A 25920-nucleotide genomic window follows, 5' to 3' on the forward strand; every position below is an offset into this window, starting at 1 on the left:
ATAAAAGCAACGAAGGCATGAACATTTTTTGCAAAAGATAATGCACAACGAGTTTCTTTTAATAATATCTTCTTTGCTTGAATATTACGAATAAAGGATTACAAAGTATCGTGTGTAAATTTTATTTAATTATTATTTGCACACATTGTAATTACTTTATTCATCAGACGAACACTAATTCCATAAATGGTGTGATCGTTACCACACCAGACAAACATGCTTTACGGAATTCTTTACGTCCCAGGTTCTAATTCCGCCGTTGGAGACTTTTAACATTTTACCCTTTCAGGGTCGATAAAATAAGAACTAGTTAAGTATTGGGATAGATGTAATCGACTTATCGCTTCCCCCAATATTTCAGGCTTTGAGCTCGTAATAGAAAGAATATATCAGTAATTTTAATATTTTTAATCGGAATGTCCCTTTGTTGTCTCCCTTAGTTAAACATCCCTTGTTTGATGGCCATTTTGTAAATCTGCTTCAGTTCCCAACCAATTTTTGTTCCGTTTCTTTTCAAACAACTTCGTTTTATTCAGGAATTTGAGCTTATACTTCTACCGTAATAAAACTCAGTAATTTAATGTATTTTATTAATCTAGTTTTACAAAATTAAATTAGAAAATTGGACAAAACAGAGAACACAACTGAAAAAATTAAAAAGAAAGGAAAGAAAAAAAAAAAAAAAATTCACCACCTTGGGTTGAAAAGTTGGGGGCACTGGGAAACCTCCCTAATGGCTATCGAGGTACGCCATCACGCTTACAGCGTTGCCGCGGGTGATGGCGAGGCTAATGCGCTGGAACAGCCAAGCACCCTCACGAGCCTCACCAGTTACCTCTGCTAGGCGAGTTGCCAGTGGAGACAGGAATCTTGCAGTCAGTGGTCCGACCCCCACCAGACGTCTCGAACGCCACGGGATGGAAAATGTAGTTGGCCGACGGATCGCGGTATTTCAGGATTTTGTTCCGTTCGGTCGCAGAAGCTGTAGACCTCGCCCTGACCGCAGCATCCAGGATGTGAGAAGAAGCAACGGAGTCGCTAACTGTGACATCCCAGACAAGGCATCCGTCCCGCGACCAAGGGCTCAGGGTGAGGCCGTCGGGTCTTTCCCCATCACATCTGGACAATCCAGATGGTTCCAACATGGAGGAGATGTTTGCTTGGGCCAAGCTCTTCTTGAGTATCAGGTTCAGCTCCGTTTGACACACAAAGCAACCAGCATTCAAGCAGCAAGAAAGACCATGGTGGCCGGTGGAGTCGAGGAGCCTACCGCGACGTGCATACGTCAGCAATACGTCTGAGGGCAATGGATCAAACACGTGCATACGTCAGCTCCCAATCTGAGGGCAATGGAGACACGAAGTTCGTCCAAGCCGAGTAGGCCACCAACATTAGCCATAAGGATGGTATCAATCCAGTCACCTGAGTATTTGGCGCTAGCAGACAGTGAGCGGTACCTTGAAAACTGGTCCGACTGGATGAAGGAGGAGTCAAAGGTGATCTTCGAAATTATGTTGTCCCAAGCTCTCTGACTCCGACAGTCCTCCACTTTCTCAGGAGAAAACAAGCTTCAGTTAGAGGTTATGTTAGTCACACGAAGGGATGGTGTTATCCAAGGAATACTGGTTAACAGTGGAATGATTAAAAAAAAAAACAATTAAGATGAATGTAAATTTACTTTCTCCTGTACCTGATGAGATCCCATTTTGTTTTATACCATTACTAGTTTTATCATGTATATTATAGTTTAGGTAAAATTTATTATGTTAATTAGGTAAAATTTATTATGCTAATTATGTTACATCGCTGCTCACCTCACCACCCGCATTGACAACCTCTGATCTAAAGTGTCTTTTAATTTGCATGATGAGAGATTTGGCTACTATTTCTAGCTGGTCGAATGACCGTATAGAGGCTAAGGGCCCTATTGTGTTCGTTTAGTGTTTTAGTGTGTGCGTACGTGTATATGTGAGCGTGTGGTGTGTTTGCTTATTGTTGTTGTTGTTGTTGTGGTGGTGTAAACGAGATGGCACACACAATAGGGTATAGATATACACCTGATGTCGCTGATATGCAGAATGGTGCAGGCTGGCTGGTGCAGCTGATTGCACCAGCTCCGGCTCGACAACGACGGTTTGCCTGCCGTCATAGACTTGCACTCATCCAATACCTTCCCCTGCCCACTGTGATATCCATTAACACGTTATTGTTACACACACACACACGTTCGCGCGCGCACACACACACACATGTTCACGCGCGTGCGCACACACATAAGCACTCAGAGAAACGCGAAAACACAAACTCACACACACACATGTACACACGCACGCATATACATACACGCATATACAGCGAGGCACCTAGTCACATTAAAACATACAGCCATACACACAGTTAATATATATATATATAGAGAGAGAGATATACACACAAAACATGTGCACTGATGAACACATATACAGATATAAGATCTTTACCTTTTGGCCGGCACATTTAAAAGAGAATTTTTTGTACTTTGTATATTTAGTTTGTCATTGTTATTTATGACATATTAACCCTTTGGCCGGCAGATTTAAAAAATGATTGTCACTGTTATTTCTGACATATTTCCTTTGAGACACGTGTGTATATAATTTAATCGGTTCATTTGTTTTGTTTTGGAAATTATTTTCGTTTACCGTTTTGCTTGTCATTTGAACTGGGTTCAGTCCACAGCTGCCTTGTGGCTCATCCCCAGTTCTTCTGGGGATTGTTGTTGGCACTCCGTCGCTTCCGACGACGAGGGTTCCATTTGATCAGATCAACGGAACAGCTTGCTCGTGAAATTAACGTGCAAGTGGCTGAGCACTCCACAGACACGTGTACCCTTAACGTAGTTAAGGGTACAGTGTGATACAGTGTGACAAGGCTGACCCTTTGAATTACAGGTACAACAGAAACAGGAAGTAAGAGTGAGAGACAGTTGTGGTGAAAGAGTACAGCAGGGTTCGCCACCATCTCCTGCCGGAGCCTCGTGGAGCTTTAGGTATTTTCGCTCAATAAACACTCACAACGCCTGGTCTGGGAATCGAAACCGCGATCCTATAACCGCTAGTCCGCTCCCCTAACCACTGGGCCATTGCGCCTCCACCCAGTTCTTTTACGGTTGTGGGTAACCACATGCTATCTTTCTTTTCCAGCTTGTTTAGATGCTGCGTAACACTTTGTTTCCGCAGTGATCGCTTCAAACAAGCATGCTGGAAACGCTTCCTGAGAAAGACTGTGGGTAGACCCTGTCTCCTCAGAAAAATTGGAAATAGAAACATTTTTTAAAGTTTTTACTCCATTCTGGTGTAAATCATCCTGTTACCGCTTTCAGTTTCTTCAGAATCGCTGCTTTCGGGTTCGGGTACAGAAATATCCGATTCGTTTTCGTTCACAATGTGTTTTTGTACCTCTTTCATTCTTTTAAATATATTTGTGTAGGAATTGACAATTTCTTCTTCGTGCCCTTATTTACAATTATTAGTGCAGCTTTTTTTTCTTTCTTTTCTTTTTTCTATGCTTCTCTACCTGTACTGCTGCCAGGGTCGATAAATTAAGTACCAGTTGCTTACGAGGGTCGATCTAATCGACTGGGCCCCTCCTCCAAAATTTCGTAATTTGTGCCTAGACTACAAAAAAAAAAAAAGAACAACAAGAAAAATTATTCAATCACTATTTGTATCTTTCGAAATGTGTTGCACTTTGGAACGACTTACAAAAGTTCAACCTCTGTCTGAACTCTATGTGTACTTCCATGGAATGAATGTTACATTTGCTTTCCTAAGTGTAATGTTTCCTAAGTGTAATGTATCTTTCAATGTATCCTGCATTAAAATTGATGTAATCTTTATCCATTTTTGTTTTTCCTTTCGTTTACGTTGTGTGCATGCTTCATTACGGATTATGTTAGGATAAGAGCTATGGTTTAGAATTAGCATCAGATAGCATGCTAAAGTTTAAATGGCCACATATACTGTATGCTAAAGTGGCACTAAAGATTTATTGAAACAGTTTACCTATCAGCAATCTCATGGTCACTCATGACCAAAAGGGGTCTTTACTCTTTTACCTGTATGTGTGTGTGTGTGTGTGTATATATATATATATATATATATATAGTTTTAAATTTCTGAGTGAGAGATATGTAGTAGCAGTACCGAATAGGAAAGTTTATTTGCCAATAGAATGTGGCAGTCCTATACAAGGACAATGTTAATGTTGTTTAGCCCCAGGAAAAATCTTTTCCCACTGTTTATCAACACAGTTTGTGTCCAGAAACTTAGGTCTGAGTTTTACATAAGGCTAGAGATGGGCGTAATGACCTTCCTTGCTTACACTATACGGACACAAACTGTGTGTTGATAGCCAGCTGGAAAAGATTTTCCTGGGGTTAAACAGCAGTAACATCGCCCTTGTATAGGACTGCCACATTCTATTGGCATATAAGCTTTACTATTCGGTACTGTTACCGCATATCTCTCACTCAGAAATTTAAAACTAGCTGTTTTTCTCTTTATGAGATCAGCGAATGTGTGCCACTTAAAAAAATATATAGTGTAACCGAGTGAGCCCCTATCACTAGCCTGTGATTGTCTCGCACCAAGGACTGGAAAAAACCCAGAAACCTAAATCTGTGAGTATCACGTAGGGCTAGAGATAGGAGCGATGACCCTGCTTGCTTACACTGTACAGACACAAACCTATGTCGATAGCCAGCTGGTAAAGATTTTTCCTGGCGCTAAACGGTAACCTCATCCTTGTACAGTACTGTCACATTCTGTTGGCAAATAAACTTTACTATGTATATAAATATTTCCATAATTAAAGCAACCCTCTCGCTTCATAAAATGTTTTATTATTTAATTAATAAGTCACAGTTACACCATGTTGATGATTTCTGAAAATAAAATAGTGTTATACATGGTTATATAGTTCCATATCATAACATAACAAAATGATTATCTCCCTGCAGCTGTAAAGAGTGTTGACTCTACTTTCACAGGGGAGACAATTTTTAGATGACATGTGGCTGTGAGGTTAAAAAGTTCACTCTGTGACCAAATGGTGTCAGATTTAGTCCTATGGAACATCATGAGGCAAGTATTTTCCACTTATAATCTCCAGCTGACCAAAACCTTGTAGATGGAAACTAAATGAAGCCAGTTTGTGTTTGTATGTATGTATCTAGATTATACATTTAAAATAACACGTTTCCCATGGACCTCTGACAATGCACAATGAGTGACTGGCAGCAGTTAGCTGCACCAAATCTACACATATGTGCCCCACCAACTTTGGTTCTTCAGAAATTTCAGAAACAGCCAGATCTGGCCTCTCACACATTACAATACTATTCTAAAAATAAACAATTATGTCACTGCAATATCAAAGCTATGAGATAATCCATGACTAAAAAAAAAACTTCATTCATACATTTCTATAGATACATACTTTTTTGAATGCCCATTACTCCGATAATTCTGCATTTTTACAGTTACATGTTTTCCATGACAGTAGATAAATCTTTTTATTCTACAATGTATTTGTAGTGGCTTCATGCAGGCATAGCGTGGATTCGATCCTTGATTGCCAAATTTCACTAAACACTTCAACAGCACTTTTCTTATGGTAAAACAATAATTTTTCTGTGAATGACAGCAGTTATCCATTTCCCAGATGCCTTTGCTAAGCAGAATAATGTCTTTGCCTCTTGGCAACCTCCGACGACCTCTCTCACCAACGTCTGACAATCTTTTCAGCAACCTCTGAAAACCTCTCTCGCCAACCTCCAACAATCTCTACCTCCTCCAGCTGACAGTTTTTTGTACTTTTTCGTTACAGAAAATACACCTTTTGTGGCAGTTATAACGAAATTGCTTTCTTATATCAGATTAATAAGGCGTTTCAATAGAACATCTTTACCCCCAGGTACACCAGCTAGTATATATATATATATATATATATATATATATATATATATATATATATATATATATATATTAACATACACGACAGGCTTCTTTCAGTTTCCACCTACCAAATCCACTCAGAAGGCTTTGGTTGGCCCGAGGCAATAGTAGAAGATACTTGTCCAAGGTGCCAAGCAGTGGGACTGAACTCGGAAGCATGTGGTTGGTAAGTAAGTAAGTAACAATGGACATTAAATGATTATGGTGATTCTCTTTCTCTCCATCATATACGCTACAAGCAGTGATTTCGTTCCCTGTTAACGAGTTGTTTGGTGGTTTTGTGCCTTTGAAGATGTTTGGAATAAGAGATCCAGCTAAGGGTTAGCAACAATAAGAGCATCCAGCTGGAAAGCAACACCTCAGTAATATATACATTTAACCCATGTCAACATGCAAAAAAAAAAAAAAACATAAAAATAAAAACAAACAATAATTGAAAAGACTGATATAAAACAGTAACAAAATATAAGAAAATCAAAATTTTTTTTTCAAAAAATGTTTTATTTTTTTTTTCTCCGAAATTTTATAACTTTTTTTTTGTTTTTGAAAAAAATTTTTTTTCTCTTGGTTTATGCTTAATGAAATGATGGTTTTAATAAATGGTAAATGATGAAAGAGATGGAAAAGGTTGAAAGGAGAATGTTGTTTAGTCCTTTTAAAAAAATAAAACAACAACAACAAAAAACTGTCTTTTTTTCCAATATCTGGAACAACAGATTTGAGAGTGAGTGAGAGCTTGGGACACACAGAGAGAGTGAGAGAGCAAGAGGACCCAAAAAAAAAAAAGTTTGTGGTGGTGGTGGTGGTGGTGAACAAATAATTGTTGGTGGTGAAGAATATATAGCAGCAAACTATGTACAAGAAAGAAAGAAAGAGAGAAAGAGCATGACATGGCTGACAGACACTGAATGAATGTGGAGTTCATTCAAGTTCATGGTAGCGTGCAAACATGGATTTCTTCACTGCCGTTTTGTAAGAGTCGCTGACATCACAGACAATGTTTGCTCCCCGAGCACCGAGTCCCGCACTCGCCAATCTCCGCTGGGCCTAAAACGAGTCAAAAACAACAGGGGTATTTTTCACGTAAGAATCACATTATCAAGATAGAAACTGTTGTATGTGAAAGAGAGAGAGAGAGAGAGAGAGAGACAGAGAGAGAAAGAGAGTTATAGATAAAACGAGGAGAAACATGAAATTCTTGATTTCTACAAGGTGTCTCATATATCTGTCAGGTGTTGCAAAGTTCCACTTATGAAATACATGGCACACGCGTTTTGGGGTTACACCCACCCACCCCATTTGAAAACATATTCACAAAAAAAAAAAAAGGGAATTAATTACAGTTATGGTATAAGAAACTGTAATATGGAGTCACAGCACACACTCCCTAAAGCGTGATGGTCCCACAGCTCAACGTAGGAGCAGTGAAGGGCTGCTGCATAAAGAGGAGCACCAAAAGGTTTCTGTATAAAAAGGAGCATTTAAGGGCAGCCGTATAAGAAGGAGCAATGAACGGTTTCTGTGTAAAGAGCAATACTGAAAGGCTGTCATGCAAAAAGGAGCACCGAGAGGCTGTTGCTGTTGTTTAACCCTAAGTCAAAACTGTGATCAAGTAGGCCTATGGTCAAAAGGCATTTTAAGCCAGAATCAACCCATCTTTTTTTTAAGGGTACCGAGGATAAAATCATCCAACGCGTTTCTCATTTTTACCAATATGGTAACGATGTGATTTATGAGGCATTTGGCTGTTATTTCTATCAAATCTTGTTGGCTCACTGATTGGAGTTGGTTAACGGCAGTAATTGGTTATTTCTTTAATGTTTGGTACTTGTTCTATCGATATCTTTTGCCAAATTGCTAAGTTACAGGAATGTAAACATACCCACACTGGTGGTCAAGTAGTGGTGGGAGACAAACACAGACAATGGGCTTCTTTCAGTTTCCATCTATCAAATCTGCTCATAAGGCTTTGATCAGCTGAAGACACTTGCCCAAAGTGCCACACAGTTATGCCTGTGCCATATAAATGATGAGGAAGTATCTCCACAGCAGACTGAGCAGCTAGAAATAGCAGCCAAATTCACCCTAAACCACATATTAGTACCTTGGCGGGGGGAAAAAAAAAAAGGCACACTGAATTATATATTCCAGGGATATGCAATTCTTGAATGCCTTTAATCACAGGTCAACCTGATCAGGGCTGACTCGGGGTTAAACACCAGCAGCAGCAGCAACAATAAAACTTAGATACAAAAATAACTGCAGTCGACCTGATGAATCATCAAGCCCATACCACAGTTATTTATTCAACCATAACGATATTCTAGAACAATTAATTATTCAGCAAGCCAATATAAAGACCAACAAGTCTTCAATTATGCCAAAAAGGAAAAAAAAAAAGAAAAAAATCTTTTTAATTAAAAAAAAGCAGGAAAGAAAGAAAGAAAGAGATGCCTTAAGATTACCTGGATAGGTGCAACAATCCCTTGACCTTTTTTACCCAGACCTTGTCCCTCACTCCACCCCATCTTCTGTAGCAGTTTGTTTCCAATGTTATCAATGCCGATACCTTGCTTGGTTGGTTCCTCGTAGCTACAACACAGGAAAGGTGACACATACATACAGACAGACGTACGTACGTATACATATATGCACACATACAGACAGACACACATATATATTAATATATATATATGTGCGTGTATATATATATATATATATATATATATTTATATTTAGAGAAAGAGTGAGAGTGAGAGACTAGATTATCCAGACACGCTACAGGGCAAAAAGAAACTGTTTTTTTGCCAATCCAATCACACGTTAATTAAACTAATTAGTGTCATTCCAGGAAGAAAGAAAGAAAGACTGTAAGCTAAATGTTGTAACGGTCGGACAAGGATGATGGTGGTGGTGGTGGTGGTGGTGGTGGTGGGGATTATATCGTTAGCAATATGAAGTTAGTTAAATCACCAAGACAACAAGTTATGATCTGAGACAAACCACAAGTTACAGAACAGCAAAGGAAACAAACAAAATAAAAATTATTTAATTATCTAAAGAAAAAATTAAAAAAATAGAAGCCCCTCCCAAATAGACAAAAACTGAAGTATTTGCCTAAAAAAAATTTCCGATAACACTTGTATGTATGCCTTTCTTTGGCAGTGCTACGTGCATTTATACTTGGGTCAACTAAAACTAGCTCTCGGTTTTTACTGAAGTAACATTCAAAATGACACTACTTTCAGCTGAATGCAGTTAATGAAGTGCAGCATTCTACTGTGTGCGAATGTATTATGTAGTTTGCAAAAAAGGATGATCAACTAATGAAGGTCAGTTGTTTGTTAATCAGTGCTGAATTACAATCGTTAGATTAACACACTGGACAGGGGATGAAAAGGTCAACTCTAATTCCTTATATTTCTTTTGATCCTACATACTCATATATATACATATATATACATATATATATATATATATATATATATATATATATATATATATATATATATTTACATATACAAGTATATATACATATATATGTACATATACATGTACAAGTATATATGCATATACATATCTGTACATACACATATATATGTACGCACACATATACATGTACACACACATATATATATACACATGCACATATAAATACATATACATGTATATATACACAAACACATGTACATATATGTGTATGTGTGTATATATATATATATATATATATATATATATATATATATATATATATATATATACATATATATATATATACAGGTATACATATATATATACAAACACATGTATACATACACATACATGTATACATAATATAGATACACATGTATACATATATATATATAGATACATACACACACACACATATAAATATATATAGATGTGTGTGTCTATGTGTGTTTGTTTGTGTGCATATAAAGTATTTTCATCTCTCCTTTGTTGCAATATAGAATTTCCCCCCCAAAAAAAAAAAAAATCCTTAAAGCTAAGATTTAATTTAAACGAAAGAAAACAGAATTTGATAGGAGCTTTGAGCCAGAAATCCAAGCATTAGAATTAAAACATTCTGAAAACGAAACCAAAATTCATAAGTTGTTAAAAGTGAAGGATTAAAACAAGGATGAAAAACTGGAAACCCCTACAACAGACACCCAGAAATAACATTCTTCTGCAAAAATCGCCTGTGCCCATTCTAAAACAGCTCGATTCTTGTAAATACATAAAAGCAACTTACACAAGAGGCGCCTCAAACTTGCGCCGTGGCTCAGGTGGGGATGGCGCTCCATATTTCTCCCTTCTCTCTTTAGCACGGTCACGGTACTGGGGAGGAACAATAGCAAGTAAGAACACTCATAGATAGAGAGAGAGCTAGAACGGAATCCAAGGAGGAGAAGGGCGGCGTCGGGAGTGGGGGGAAGGCAACAGAAAAAAAAAAAAATGAGTAAAAAAAAAAAAAGGCTCCAGTTTTTTTTTGTTTTTGTTTTTATCAGACTACTTACATACTTAACGTATGCAATGCAACGATGCAGTTGCAGCAGTTAACAGCAGCTGACAAACATCATGATCGTCATCATCATCATCGTTGTCAACATCATCACATATGTAATAAAGCATTTTTTTATGTCTAATGGTAACATTTGTAGTCAAACCTAGCAGTTGCCCGTTCAGAAACCACTGCATCTGAAGTGCTCCGTTTAGTTAAGAATGAATGTAAAAAAAAGTTAAAGTTTGTGTGGTGCATAACATAACAAGGCCACAGCCCATAGCCCAATCGCTACTGACAGTTTCAATATAATATACCTTGTAACTTTTAAAAGGAAACAGAAGTAAACCTATGAAATATACATAAAAAAAATTTATTGAGCACATATACACACTTGTGTCTGTATACAGTACATGCATATACATACATATATATATACATATGTATGTATGTACATGTATATACTCACACACACACACACACACACACACACATGTGTATGCATACATACATATATTTAGGACACATACATACATGCACGAAACAAGGAGAGATCAGAGAGTAAAGCCTTCCTACCGGTCCTTTTTTATCCCCATCAACTGCACCAGAGCTATATTTTTTCCTCATCACTTCAAGATTTTGCTGTAATAAAAACGAAACACAGACAATGCTATCAGTCAAGAAAAAAAAAAAAACGGTAATGATTCCATAGACATCACATATAAAGGCCACAGATTCTGAAGGGAGAAGCAGCAAAGTCATTTTAACCGTAACCTCTACGACACATCTGTTATCATCACCACTGGTCCTCGACTGGCATGTATTTTAAACGATGAAAGACGAAAATAAAAAGCAATGTAAACCTTATGGGTGTATATGTGTACATATATATATGATTTCCGATGTGTGTACGTCATAATGAAAGGTTATGTGTATGTGTAACCTATGCGTCAATATCTGCTTATATTTATGTGTGCATCTAATTCTACTTGCATATAACTGTGTGTGTGTGTGTGTTTGTGATTTGATATTAAGCATGATTATGCATAAGACTACTTTCATATGCGTCTCTTTCCTGAAGGTTGCTCGTTTAAGCCCCATTCTATCTCACGTTAAAATGTTAGATATTAATACCTTATTCTTTCATTTGTTTCAGTTATTTTGACTACAGCCATGCTGGAGCACCACCTTTAGTCAAACAAATCGACCCCGAGACTTATTTTTTCTAAGCCTAGTACTTATTCTATCAGCCTCTTTTGCCAAACCACTAAGTCACAGAGACGCAAACATGCCAGCATCAGTTGTCGAGTGATGGTGGTGGGGACAAACACACATACGTATATATACGATGGGCTTCTTTCAGTCGATGTAACTGACCTACACCCCGCCCACCAACCTTGCTGGCCCTGTGCTAAACTTTGAAAATATTATTAAGATTAGTCATATAGAACTTGAATGGTTCTTTCATAAAATTATGGTGGGAAGGCTTTAATAATTGAAACAGGATCAGTCACAGAACTGGAGGTGATGTCAGGTGGGTTGGCACCAATGGGGCTGATATATTATTTTCTGAAACGACAATAGAGAAAAATGCTTTGGTAAATGGGGGAAAAAAAAAAAACTTACCTTGTGTAAATCAGAGAGTTGCGTGTGTCTTGTGAGAGCCTCTTTGCTGGGAAACTGTCGTTTGCACAGCAAACAAGCGAGTTTGTTCCAGTCGGTCAGCTTAGCCTCATCAAGGACACCAGTTCGTTGGGTATTGCCAGGTGCTGGCGTTGTCTCAAATGATTCGTCCTCAGAATCACTGTCACCTCCATATGAGGCCACGAGGGCCGGATTGTTGGCTGCTACTGCCTCAGTAGCAGCGGCAGCTGCTGCAGCTGCCGCGGCTGCCTTCTCAGTAGGCGTCTGAAGAAAGAGGAGAAGAAAAACTGTTAGAGTACATCGACGGCAAACTGCAAGCAAGGTCTACTACGAGAAGGTAAATGTGGTACCTACCCACTTTATTATCAATGATTCACTCAAGCAAATGCTTAATCTGAGGCCAGTTATTATGCTGCTTATAAGTACCCAATCTTTACCAACAAAGCAATCAAACACACATTTTGAAAACTTACTGAACTTAATTTATTTTATTTTTTTTCTCTTGTATTTAGTCTGCAAGATTCTTGATGTAAAATCAGGTTTTAAAACACATTTTGTAGTATCTTGGGAGGGTCATCATGCCAACAATAAACACACACACACTGGTTCCATTTCACTTCTTTTATACTACTACTATCATGTGATGTCAAGATGGATTTCTTTTGGTTTTGATCTACTATATCTACTCACAAGGCTTTGATTGACCTAGGGCTACAGAAGACACTTGCCAAAAGTGCCAAGCAGTGGAAATGAACCTGAAGGTGGTGAAGTAATGGACACATTGCGAAATAATTTTAAAGGTATACACAACATACACAGACACATCATAATTCATTATCTGTATTCCAAGCTGGCATGAGAGAGAGAAAAGTGATGTATTTCTAGAACCAAATACCAGAAGCAGAAGGAAATTACAATCTGCTTTACAATTTGGCAGTCAACACTCTGCAGGCAGAAGAAGAAGGATGTTTACAACAGGAACTTACCATTGGACAAGGTGGAGGCATTAACCGCTTGTCTTCTAGACCTCTGCCGCTACTCTGCAATAATCAAAGAAAAGAGATTAAGCTTGGAATGAAGACAGAAAAGAAGCAATATGGAAAATGTTACAGCACACACATTTAGACTTGGCCACTATTCTGATCTGATGATACAATGTGCATCCAAAAGATGATGGATACACCTTATCCTCCCCCGAATAACCTTTCATCATCTGATACTGGGTCACCACCTCCAATGTCCCCTCCGTTATAGCAAGACACCTGTTTCTGCCTCTGTGTCTTTGTCACCCTCTAACCTTTCATTCTCAGGCACAAGTTCCCTTCCTCAAATGCCCCTGCCTCTCTCAAAGATCCCTTGTCTTGCAAGTTACTTGGTGACTCTGCCAGTGCTGGTGCCACAAAAGAAAGCATCCAGTCCACACTGTAAAGTGGTTGGCATTTGGAAGGGCGTCCAGCTGTAAAAACCATGCCAAAACTAACCTTGCCTGTGCTAGTGCCATATAAAAAGCACCGAGCCTACCCTGCAGAGTGGTTGGTGTAAGGAAGGGCAACCAGCTGTAAAAACCCTGCCAAAACAGATACAGCAGCTTGGGGTAATTTTTCTACCTGGCCGGCTCCTGTGAACCAGCCCACCTATGCATGCATGGAAGATGGATGTTAAATGATAGTGATGATAATGATACACACACACACACACACACATATAACACAAAACAGGAAGTTGGAAAAATTCTTTGATATCATGATGGTGCTTATTCACCATCACATATATTCCAGTTCCTAATTGGAATCACAAAATTGTACATGTTGGATAAAAACATATAAGAAATTTCCTTTTAATTTCTTAGCAACTTGTGGGCCTGCTTGATTCAAGTCAAGCTGGAGCTAAACAAGATGCCTACACTAGAAAATCTGAAACCAGTGTGCTTACCGTTTTCTCAAGGATTGCATAGCCAGCGTCAGCAGTTGCAGACTCACGTTCTTCAATCACCCGTTTCATAGGAATAACGGGACCAATGATATTTACATTTGTCTTCTTAAAACCTTCTTTGATGGCTTCTTTTTGAGCGTTCAATGTTTTCGCCCACTTTTCCATGTCCTAGAAGAAAAAAAAAATAAATAAAACACCACTTGAAAAACAACAAAAGTTCCTATCTCTTTAAAATAGCAACATACTGGATCAAATTAGACTGTTATCTTAACTAACCCTTTAGCAGTCACATTATTTTGAATTAATCATTATCTGGTACCTTCGAGATTTTACGATGTGACTGTATAGTTTTAGAATGACATTGTAGGATAGGTGTGAAAGGCCAGATATGGCTAGTGTGAGCATAAAAATAGAAATTTTTCAACCGGATGTGGCTGTTTTAAATGCTGAAGGGTTAAGGTAGTGTTCCCTAACTTTTTCCGTCTTAGAGAACCCTTGAAGTATCAGGGAATGCCTGCATAAAAATGTATTACAAATAATTATTAATTTTTTCCTTTCTTGCTTATGAAGTTAAAATTTCATTAACAGGTCAAACAAATCATAAATCAGTTTCGGAAAGGGTTCTGCGTTATAGTAACGCCATCAGATACGACAAAGAGTCGCTTGTAATTATACTATACACAATTATGATTAATAAAACAAACCGACCAATAGTTTTCTCTCTGTTCCAAATTTACTGGTGTTAAGTTGCACTATTTTATACTAGATTTTAAATGAAACCACCCCACTAAAAAGAAAAAAAAAAAAAAAAAAAAAAAAAAACTGGGGTGTGACATATACAGGGCAAAGCTGATATCTGAATATGGAAAGGAAAAAAATTTAATACCAAGAATTAACACTTAAATAAAGGGTATGGCATATACATGAGTAAATATGGTGAATATTTGGGGGGGGGGGGGGGGTGGACTTTGGGCTCAAAGTACCTTTGCAATTTTTTTGGCAATCTTCACTTTTTCTTTCTTGTCTTCCTTCTTTTTGCCTCTGTTGTCTCCATCTTTGTCATCACATTGCTGACCGCCAGCCCCAGTTGGAGCAGGTAGGTAAGTGGATTTCTCAGCATCCCAGTACAAAAATTGGCACGTGGAAGCATTGTAATAATACTGAAAATAGATAATAAACAAGAAACACATTATTATTGCCGTTGTCATTGTATTACCTCCGCCTTAGCGAAGCCACATTCTGAGTATAGATTTTGTCGAGGTCAACTTTGTCATTCATCCCTTAGAAGGTTTGAGAAGTAACCAATTGAATACTGGGAATAATAAAGCCCGGCATTTGATTGGTTACTTTATCTAAAGCAGCCTTGATGTGAATGGAATCATAGCAGAAGGATGATGAAGACGATGATGATGATGATGATGATAAGAGTTATTTAAACACAGCTAAGCTTATTTCATTAGAAGTGCAGTCATAAACAGAAAACAAAAGGGAGCAGCAAAGTATTTAAAAGTGTGTCTTACTTGAGAGTTGGCATCGTAGTAGAGTCCAGTGGAAGGATCATAGTAATATCCAGAGCTGTCGTCGTATTGATAGGTACAAACATCAGGCGATGCTGTAAAGAAAACGGATAACAATATACAGAGGGGGAGCATTCATCTTTACACTGACAATTTACTGAATGTACACACACACACACTCGAATATAAAACATCATCATCATTTTAATGTCCAGTTTTCCATGTCGGCATGGGTCAGATGGAGTTAACTGATGCAGATTTTCTATGGCTGGACGCCCTTCCTGTCACCAACCCTTGCCTGTTCCCAAGGGAGGTAATATTTCCCCAATGGCCAGACATGATTTGCAGATGATCAGAAATAAACGACACTGCTTGTATGAGAGTCACATTCATTTACAACTATCCAGCAAAGTCAAGGACAAGGAGACACACAGACACATGATGAGGTTCCAAACAGTATTCAATCAATCAAATTTAATCGCAAAGCACTGATAGGCCTGGGGGGCTATAGCAGAAGACACTTGCCCAATGTACCATGCAATGGAACTGAACCCGAAACCATGTGGTTGCAAAGTGAGCTTTATAATCACACAGCCATGACTGTGCCTGACGTTATGTTCTGAGTTCAAATTCAGCCGAGGTCGACTTTGCCTTTCATCCTTTCGGGGTCGATTAAATAAGTACCAGTTATGCACTGGAGTCAATGTAATCAACTTAATCCCTTTGTCTGTCCTTGTTTGTCCCGTCTATGTTTAGCCCCTTGTGGGCAATAAAGAAATAAATATATATACACATACACACACACATATGAGGGGGTGTTGAAAAGTTCCTGGCTTTAAGGGTATCGCAAAAGGCCTGGTTAGAAGTTCAGCCTTCCAAGTTCTTTTTTTACAGGGCTTAGAAAAAAACTGAAGGACTGCTGCAATAAGTGTGTGAATCTGAGAGGGGAATATGTTGAATAAAATCATAATTAACCGATCGTCCTGTATTTTCTTTTACCCAAAACCAGGAACTTGTCACCCGCCCCCCTCGTGTTTACACACACAAACTTATATGAATGAAAAATATTTGACAGAAAAATGTTAGGAAGTTCAAAAATTTACATGAGAATTCTTACAATATACTGGTTGTAGGTTTATTGGGAATAAGGAGGAGTTAGATAAGATAGAACAGAGACAGAATTTGAGAGAGAGAAGGGAGTAAAAAAAAACATGAGCTGTGTAGAACTTTAGAAACTTACGATATTTGGGGTACTCGTCATTGACTGGCATTCCTGTTGGCGTCTGAAAGGCAGGTTGTGAACTCTGTAGTACAGGCAGTTTGGAAACGGTTGGCGAGCCTTTATGTGTAGAACTATCAGTGATTGTGCTGCCGTCTGCATTCACATCGACAGTGGTGGGTGCGCCGACTGTTACGGCGGCTGCCGTGGCTGCGGTTCCAGCTGCTGATAGCGCCTGGGAAGACTGTGAAGATGGAGAAAGATTTTTTTGTTGTGACCAATTCTGAGCCAGATGGGCCAAACGCTGCTCGGGAGACATTTCAGCCAATTTCTGTTGTTCTTGCACCTTGAAAACGACAAGCTGACCATTACAAACCATTGGTAAATGGCCAATGAGAGGCACAAGTTGACCTCGAAATTAAAATCTTGCTGAAGTCAACTCTACCTTTCATTATTTTGGGAGGGTGTTGATAAAATAAAGTACCAGTCAAGTACTGGGGTCTGGTTTAATCAACTAGCCCTTCCCCACAAAATTTGTGGCCTTGCATCTAAGCTAAAAGTACCAGTAACATGTTAGGGACAATACAATTGTTTTGTAGCCTTCACCTTAAATGAGTGGCATTGTGTCGAGGATTGGCAGAATGGTGGAGCAACGAACAAAAATACCTGGTGGTATCTAGTTACAGCTATTTTTTATCTTGAGTTCAAATCTAGCCATGGTCAACTTTGCTTACCATTCTTCTGAGTTTGATGAAATAAAGAAGCAGTCGATTATTAATTAGACTAATTCAATCAATCACACTGCACTGAGATCAAGTACCAATATTTATTATCAATCATATCCAGAAACCACTCCTTGCCTTCAAGTGGAATCATAATTTCCATCCATCCACACAACCGTGTAGTGTGTCTGTCACACACACCTCTTAGCCTTTTATTGGTTCCAGTAAAAGGACTTGTGGCCATATCGGGGTACTGCTTTCAGGGTTTATGTTCTAGTTGACCCAGTAACCCTAAAGTCTGGTACTCATTTTATTGACTGCAGTAGACAGAATGACAAAGTCAATCTGGGTGCAACACAGAAGGAACCACATATCATAAAATATTTTTTGTTCAACACACTGATTTTCCACTTCAATACACAGTCACATGCCTACACACATACACACACATATATGAGCTTCTTCCTCTTTCTGCTGCCAAATCCATCTAATCAGCTAGATATTATAGTAGAAGAAACTTGCCCAAGGTGCCGCTTGTGCCAATATATATATAAAAGCAAGAATGGAACACAAGGGGGAACAAGTACTGCAAAATACTTCATCTAGTGTTCTAATAATCCTGCCAATTCAGAGCCTACATACATTATATATATATATATATATATATATATATATATATATAGGAAAATAAAAAATAATAATAAGGCAGAATGCTAAACTGGAAGCATATTTTAATAAAGATTTCTCTAACCGGCTTTCATTGCGAAGCAAATTTTCAAGAAGAGGCAGAATGAAAATGTTTTTTACAAAGAAGTACAAAATGAAGAAAATAATATATAAAAAAAATAACTATACCAATACATTATATTGTCTTTGAGCTTTTGAAGTTCAATGGTAATCCATGTAGATAATAGTTGGAAAAATAAGGATGCATGAGAGTTGAGAGTTGTGTTAGGTTTAAAGAAAGGGCTAAAAGTTTGTGTTAAGCAGGAAATGTGGTGTCAAAACAGGAAGTGTGTGTAAGGGGAGACAAATCTTTTTAGTTGGAGCTATGAACTCTTTTTTTCAACAGGAAGAGTTCATAACTCCAACTAAAAAGATTTGTCTCCCCTTACACACACTTCCTGTTTTGACACCACACTTCCTGCTTAACACAAACTTTTAGTCCTTTCTTTAAACCTAACACAACTCTCATGCATCCTTATTTTTCCAACTATTACCTACATGAATTACCATTGAACTTCAAAAACTCAAAGACAATATAATGTATTGGTATAGTTATTTTTTTATATATTATTTTCTTCATTTTGTACTTCTTTGTAAAAAACATTTTCATTCTCCCTCTTCTTGAAAATTTGCTTCGCAATAAAAGCCGGTTAGAGAAATCTTTATTAAAACATGCTTCCAGTTTAGCATTCTGCCTTATTATTATTTTTCATTTTCCTATTATTTCTCCACGTGCGGTTAACAAAACCCCACTATTTACTGACTTATATATAGATATATATATACACATGCATGCACACACACAGCATATACTCTTCTATAATATGAATAATTATTTTATAGATAAATTCATTTATATACATACATACTTATATATGTAAACTCCCTTCCCAACAGGGTTGCCAGACTGGACTACAAATGGCAGATTAACACTTTTTTTTTTTAGGACCGTTATAAAAAGTTGAAGTCTTGTCTTAAGACTACAAAACCCATTATGATAGATCTCTGTGACACTGAAATGATTAATAGAAGAAACACTTGGCAGAACGGGATGCTCGTCCACTGCAATGTTACCACTCTCCGACCATTGCTGCTGCTTCGTGCTGAAGTGAATGCACTTAAAATAGCATACAATACGTGCTTCACTCAAAGTAGCATGCCACCAGGTTCAAATTAAGAAACTGATTGAATATCATAATTGTGCTGGGATGGTTTGACAGGATCCAATGCTCCAGAAGACTGTCAAACACTAACATCTGCTTTGGCCTGGTCTCTGTGGCTGGACACCCTTCCTAACACCAGTATGACTGCCAAGTAATTTGCAAGACAAAGAGAAAATAAGAAACCCATTCAAGTGAGTGGGATTATAGCAGAACTGGTTTTGTATTGGGAGTTGAGAAGCTAAAGCAGAGATACTCAACTATTTTTTACTTATGGGCCCCTTTGATCCCTATTTTACTCGGGCGGACCCATGTAGCTATTTGATATTTAAAAAGCTGTAGTATATTTTTAAATATTATTAGAAACTGCATTAAAAAAAAATTGTTAAAATATTTTGTGCAATGCAGAAGTATAACCAGTTTGTGGCAATTAATTTTAAAAACAAACCTTGGCCATATGAATCCCAGTTAAGAATCACTGGGCTAAAATATGATAGGGACACTTTTTGGGATACTTTTTGAAAAATTTTCAAAGATTTCGGGGAAATAGATCTGGCAACCCTTTTTTTCCTAAAGTGCGAAAGAGACCATATTCCAAGTGCAAACTGTTTGCTTTACCTGTTTCTGATAATGTTTCTGGTACTGTTTAGCAGCTTGAGCTTGTTGGATGGCAGCCTGTGCTACAGCAGCTGCAGCGTTGGTGGAATCGGCTATTTGAAACACACAAGAAGAACAAGAAGAAATGAGCTTTAACACCAACTTCAGAAACCTCAGACAAAAACACAAGAACTCACATTTACAGCAATTACGATATTTAACGAAGCTAGTGATTTATTTATCATCATTGTTTTTAACATCCACTTTTGCATGCTTGCACTGGCCAGACAGCGTTTATTGGGGCAAATATTCTACAGCTGGATACTCTTGTTGTCACCAACCTTCACTTGTATCCAAGCAAGGTAATATTTCCCCTATGGCCAGACATGTTTTTGTAGAATATTGGAAACGAAGGCCATTCATTTACAACAATCAAATGATGTCAAGACAAAGAGATGCAAACATGCGCGCGCACACAAACAGATTTCTTTCAATTTGTCTGTCATATTCACTGAGAATGCTTTGGTCAGCTTGGGACTATAGTAAAAGACATTTGCCCAAGGTGCCGTGCAGTTGGATTGAACCTGAAACTACATAGTTGAGAAACAAGCTTTTTAACTACACAGCCATGCCTATTATTCATCATCATCATTTAACGTCTGTCTTCCATGCTGGCATGAGTTGAGCAGTTTCACAGGAACTGGCAAGCCAGAGGACTGCACCCAGTTCCACTGTCAGTTTTGACATGGTTTTACAGCTGGATGCCCCTCCAAATGCCAACCACTTTACAGAGTGGACCATCATTCACAAAATGCATAATACATACATACACACATACATATATATAAATATACAAAAATAGCAACCAATCCTGTAAGGACTACTGTACCTAACATTAAGGGGATTAGAGATAGATAGGAAAAAGATAGAAATATAGAAAGGGGAGAGAGGGAGAGAAAGTTAAATTTTATTTAAGGAGAAAGATGGATAGCTAAGAGAGAGAGAGAGAGAGAGAACATGGGAAGTAGATAATGATACCTTGATGGGTGTAATTTTGGTTGTAGTAACTGGAGTCATAACCTTGACCTTGGCCATAGTGAGGATTATTTTGGTCGTAGAATGTTGAATGTTCATAACCAGAAGGATTATAATAATAATCACCATGTTGCTGATCATAGTTCCAGGAACGCTGCTGAGAAAAACAATAAGAAAACCGACAAACATTCATTAGTAAACAATACTGACAGGAATCTATGGCTTCTTGGGCATTACTTAGCTACAAGATCTACCCTAGATCTTTTATTTTCTAACTTTTTATGCAGTCGTCCTTGGGCTCCAAGAACTGCAGCATGAAAAAAAAAAGAAAGAAAGAAAACAGCTAAGCGGATATGATTTTTGGTTCATAATCATGTAGTTTTGGGTTTTATCTCACTGTGGCACCATAATCAAGGTGCCATTTAGTTCAGTTGGAATTACCTCTGTTCACACTGCAGTTGTCTTTTAACATCCAGTTTTGCAAGCTCCATAGCGGTTGGAGAGAATTTATCGAGGCAGATTTTATGTGGTTAAATGCCATATCTGTCACCAAAGCCTTAACTGTTTCCGATCATGGTAAATATTTACCAAAGGCCAGACATCTTTTCACTGAAGATCGGAAATTAAGGATACTCATTCACAACCGTTATGCAGTCAAAATAAGGAGACACACACAGCTGTGAATCTAACATGGCTCCAATGGAACAGAGCAGCAGCTAAATGCACACACCAGTTAAACAGACTGCACATGTAGCTGGACGGTCAACACAATCTGTTGCTATGCTTTAATACAATGACCTGGTTCATTGGATGCCATTAGTTAAATCCACACTGGTGCAAGCATTATGGACAGGTCTCTGGGTGGAGAATAACTCCATCCACATCCCGACTCCACCAGCCGAAGGGCCCTACAAAAAGATCAGGTGTGTCACCCTCTCTTCCCTAAGTCATAAGGCACAAAGAAACGGAAACAGACATACAAATACTTGCTTGCTTCATCACCAGTGACACATGACCTGATCAATAAGTACCCGGTCTGTTGTCATGGGAACGAAGCTAAACCAAACAGATTGATCTTGAACTCTGCGCACTAAGTTTTAACGAGCTAACTCACTTCTGCTGTTTACAGCAGTGCTTGGAAGGAATGTGTGTAGCGTGTGATCGTTGCATTGATCATGACAGAGAAAGCTGAGCAGAGGATCTGCATCAAATTTTGCCAAAAGCTTGGCGACGCCTGCTCAGGGGCCTACGCAAAAAAGTTTTCATCGTTCTTGACACAATCAAAGAAATCTTGTGCATGGTCAGCTGAAAGCAGTTTTGGCACAAAACTTTGTCGTGGTCAACGCAATGATTACACACTACACACCTTCCTTCCAAGCACTGCTGTAAACAGCGGAAGTGAACTAGAACGTTAAAACTTAGTGCACATGCACAGCAGAGGTCAAGGTCAATCTTTGCCAAGCGGCTTCACTCTGCGTGCTTTAGCTTTGTTACTATGGCAACAGTCCGGATACTTATTGATCAGACCTTGTATATGCATTTGGAATGGAAAACAGAGAGAGAGAGAGAGAGAGAGGAGCAGGAAAGAGAGAATGAGTAGTAGTTTAACAGATCATCAATTATGGTTTCCCACACCATCCGATCATAGTGAAATTACCTTACTCACCATTTGACCTCCCGTGTATGAGTTAGGTCGACTGTTTAGTGTTGCCATTCTATGGGAAGATAAAGAAGGAAAAAAGAAAAAATGAAAAGAAAACCGACATTAGCAGAGCAGATAAGTTTGTGAGATTTATGAATTTTATGCAAACATATACGTTAATTAAAGGAGAGGAAGGGATTAGCATAATCTGTAATCCCCCCACTGATGTGTCATGATCAAGTTTACATCCTTGGGTTAATTAGTTCACGGTAAAAAAAAAAAGGAAAAAAAAGAAAATTACAATATATATGTACACACACACACACCTTATACTTGTTTTAGTCACTGGACTGTAGCCATGCTGGAGCACCACCTTGAAGGATTGTCAAACAAACTGCACCCCACTTATGTCGATTCATTCAAGTAAAAATTCTTCAAGGCAGTGCTGCCCCAGCATGGCCACAGTCTAATGACTGAAACAAGTAAAACAAACGATATACATACATACATTCTTTTATTCTTTTACTTGTTGCAGCCATGCTGGAGCACCGCCTTTACTTGAGCAAATCGACCCCCAGGACCTATTCTTTGTAAGCCTAGTACTTATTCTATCAGCCTCTTTTGCCGAACCGCTAAGTTATGGGGACATAAACACACCAACATGGGTTGTCAAGCGATGGTGTGTGTATGGGGAAATACAGACACACACACACACACACACACACATATATATATACGACAGGCTTCTTTCAGTTTCCGTCTACCAAATCCATTCACAAGGCTTTGGTCGGCCCGAGGCTATAGTAGAAGACACTTGCCGAAGGTGCCATGCAGTGGGACTGAACCCGGAACCATGTGGTAGGGAAGCAAGCTACTTACCACACAGCCACTATAATACGTATGTGTGTGTGTGTGTGTGTGAGAGAGAGAAAAAAAGGGGGAGGGGTAGAGAAACCGCTACTTACACCGTGCTGAAGGTGTTCTTGGCAAATGCTACCAAGATTAGTTTGCCCTCCACTTCAAAAGGTGGGTTCATCTGGCGTAAATGCTCCAAGACTTGCGTAGACTCGAGGATGGAACCCATTTCGGCAAAACCATAGCCCTGTGACGTGTTCGTTAATTCATCACGGATGATCTTAATGTTTTTCAGTGTAAGCGACATTTGCTGGCTCAGTGCTTGCGACAACGTTTCTTCAGTGGTCAGGGCATCCAAACCACGGAATATCAAAGCTGTAATAAAATATTAAAAAAAAGAAATATAAAAAAAAAAAAGCAAAGAAGTAGAAAGACAATCTTTAACGCTAGATATATATATATCACTCATGCCTGGTAGGATATATACTAACATCTCTCTGCACGAGGTTCAAATTTAACTTGGGCTCATTTCTGTCCTATAATTGGCATTAGGAAGGGCATCCAGCCGTAGAAACCACACCAAAACAAGACATGGAGCCTGAACAGCCCTTCAGCTGGTCAGCTTCTGTCAAACCGTCCAACACATGCCAGCATGGAAAACAAATGTAGGATGATGAGTTTCATCTGGACTCAATGAGACACATATAGTAGAATGTGTCTAATTTCCCAGATCTTTATGAAAGTTCGATTTTTAATTACAATCTTTAATTATAGGTTTGGCTGAGTGATAAGACATTTGCTGCCCAACTACTTGGTTTTGGGGTATGGTCCCACTACATGGCACCATGGGCAAGTGTCTTCTCCAAAAGCCCCAGGATGACCAAAGCCTTGTAAATAGATTTGGTAGATGGAAACTGAGAGCAGCTTATAGTATATATATGTGTGTGTTCCACCTACTGCTTGATAACCAGTGCTGGTTTGTTTACTTTCTGTAACTTAAGACACTAATAGAACAAGAACCTGACTTGAAAAACAAAGGTACATCCTAATGTCCCGCCATCATACCTTCACATCCTTCAAAAAGTGGATTAATGTAGTAATCCGATCCCGGCACACTGTTGCTACTGTGAAGGGACCAAGACACTCCACCGGACGTACTGCGCACAGGTTGTGCAACACCGAATAGTAAAAACCGAAAGGACAAAAAAAAAAAAGGTTAAAAGGGAAACCTCAAACTTACTATTGCAAGGGTTTGTCCCAACTTGATCAAATCCATCTCCTTCTTTGGCTCGTTCTGATTCTGAAAAACCATATCAAGAAGCAATTATAAGCATATCACGAAGAACTAGAAATTATCTAAAAGATAGATTCTAGAACAGAATCATATATTTGCAGTTCTATATACATATATTTATATTTTGTTTGAATAAATGCCAACTGCATTCTCTATTCTCTAAACGTTTGTATTTCCTTGTACGTAAGATGAAGTTTATAATTTGCTGATGAAGTCAGAATAAAACTGAAACATGTCTGGTGTTATTTGCCTGTACTTGCTGGAAAAATTACTAAAGCAAATCTAGAGCCACATTCCGATTAAGCAAAAGACTGAAATCTCAAGATTCTGCCCCCCCCCCCCGACCCCCAAAAGAGCATAAAAGAACAGGTAAAGGAGTGAGGGACCTTACCTTCTCGTGACACACTGCATTGGAAACAGAAATCCCTTCGTTTGAAATTGTGAGCTCCACACTGAAATGAACAGAATTTTAAAAATATGAGTAACTATTTCCTAAAACATGCCGGGTGCTCTTATGTGGCACCAGCGAAAAAAAGATAAAGAAAAATAAAAGCCACAGGGCACACCCCTTACTTACCTTCGTACAAACCCAGTCACACTTCTGTACTTTCTCAGGCCCCATTTTGGGCTGACTGTAGTGCATAGTGACATGGAACTGGTCCTGCAGGTAGAGCGACCCCTGGAAGCAAAAGAAGGAAGTCAGTATAAATGAAACGGAAACCATGTGATAGCAACACATCATCCATTTTGCCAATGCCATGATCTAGGTTCGGGACACACATCAAGTATGTCTTTGGAAGCCTCAGGTCAACGTGACGTCTAGTAGTAGTAGAAGTAGTAGTAGGTAGTAGTAGTACTTAATATCAATGTAGGTAGACAAAAGATACAAGTAACATATAAATATATATATATATATTTATCTATATATATATACACACATATACATACATATATATACATACATATATATACATACATGTATATGTTTTCTCTGTCATTTTTTCTTTTTTTTTTTTTTTACTCTACAGAAGACAGTAAACATCTCTAAAGTAGAAATAAACACAAAGATTTATGGTT

At 38.4% G+C, this 25920-nt stretch overlaps 1 protein-coding gene across 50 annotated transcripts in view; it reads right to left on the reverse strand.

Annotated features, from left to right (window-relative positions):
* Window positions 1-6476: 6476 nt before the first annotated feature.
* LOC106868757 (RNA-binding protein 5-A) overlaps window positions 6477-25920 on the reverse strand; it is a 77777-nt gene continuing 58333 nt past the window's right edge. For 3 of the 50 annotated variants that reach the window (XM_089342083.1, XM_089342080.1, XM_089342087.1), the window contains 17 exons: window positions 25421-25522; window positions 25235-25295; window positions 24790-24849; window positions 23660-23924; window positions 22719-22767; window positions 21056-21209; window positions 20039-20130; window positions 16834-17158; window positions 15597-15688; window positions 15060-15236; window positions 14077-14244; window positions 13131-13184; window positions 12127-12408; window positions 11077-11142; window positions 10252-10337; window positions 8462-8588; window positions 6477-7043 (listed from right to left, as the gene is read on the reverse strand). In XM_089342083.1, coding sequence (XP_089198209.1) covers window positions 6918-7043; window positions 8462-8588; window positions 10252-10337; window positions 11077-11142; window positions 12127-12408; window positions 13131-13184; window positions 14077-14244; window positions 15060-15236; window positions 15597-15688; window positions 16834-17158; window positions 20039-20130; window positions 21056-21209; window positions 22719-22767; window positions 23660-23924; window positions 24790-24849; window positions 25235-25295; window positions 25421-25522 — 2286 coding nt within the window. In that variant the 3' untranslated portion in view covers window positions 6477-6917. Of the gene's footprint in view, window positions 7044-8461; window positions 8589-10251; window positions 10338-11076; window positions 11143-12126; window positions 12409-13130; window positions 13185-14076; window positions 14245-15059; window positions 15237-15596; window positions 15689-16833; window positions 17159-20038; window positions 20131-21055; window positions 21210-22709; window positions 22768-23659; window positions 23925-24789; window positions 24850-25234; window positions 25296-25420; window positions 25523-25920 lie in introns of all 50 variants that reach the window. The other 47 variants (XM_089342081.1, XM_089342079.1, XM_089342085.1 and 44 more) reach the window with 25 other exon arrangements.

This window comes from Octopus bimaculoides, chromosome 25 (genome assembly GCF_046866305.1).
Source record: "Octopus bimaculoides isolate indiv1 chromosome 25, ASM4686630v1, whole genome shotgun sequence".
Classification (NCBI taxonomy): domain Eukaryota; kingdom Metazoa; phylum Mollusca; class Cephalopoda; order Octopoda; family Octopodidae; genus Octopus; species Octopus bimaculoides.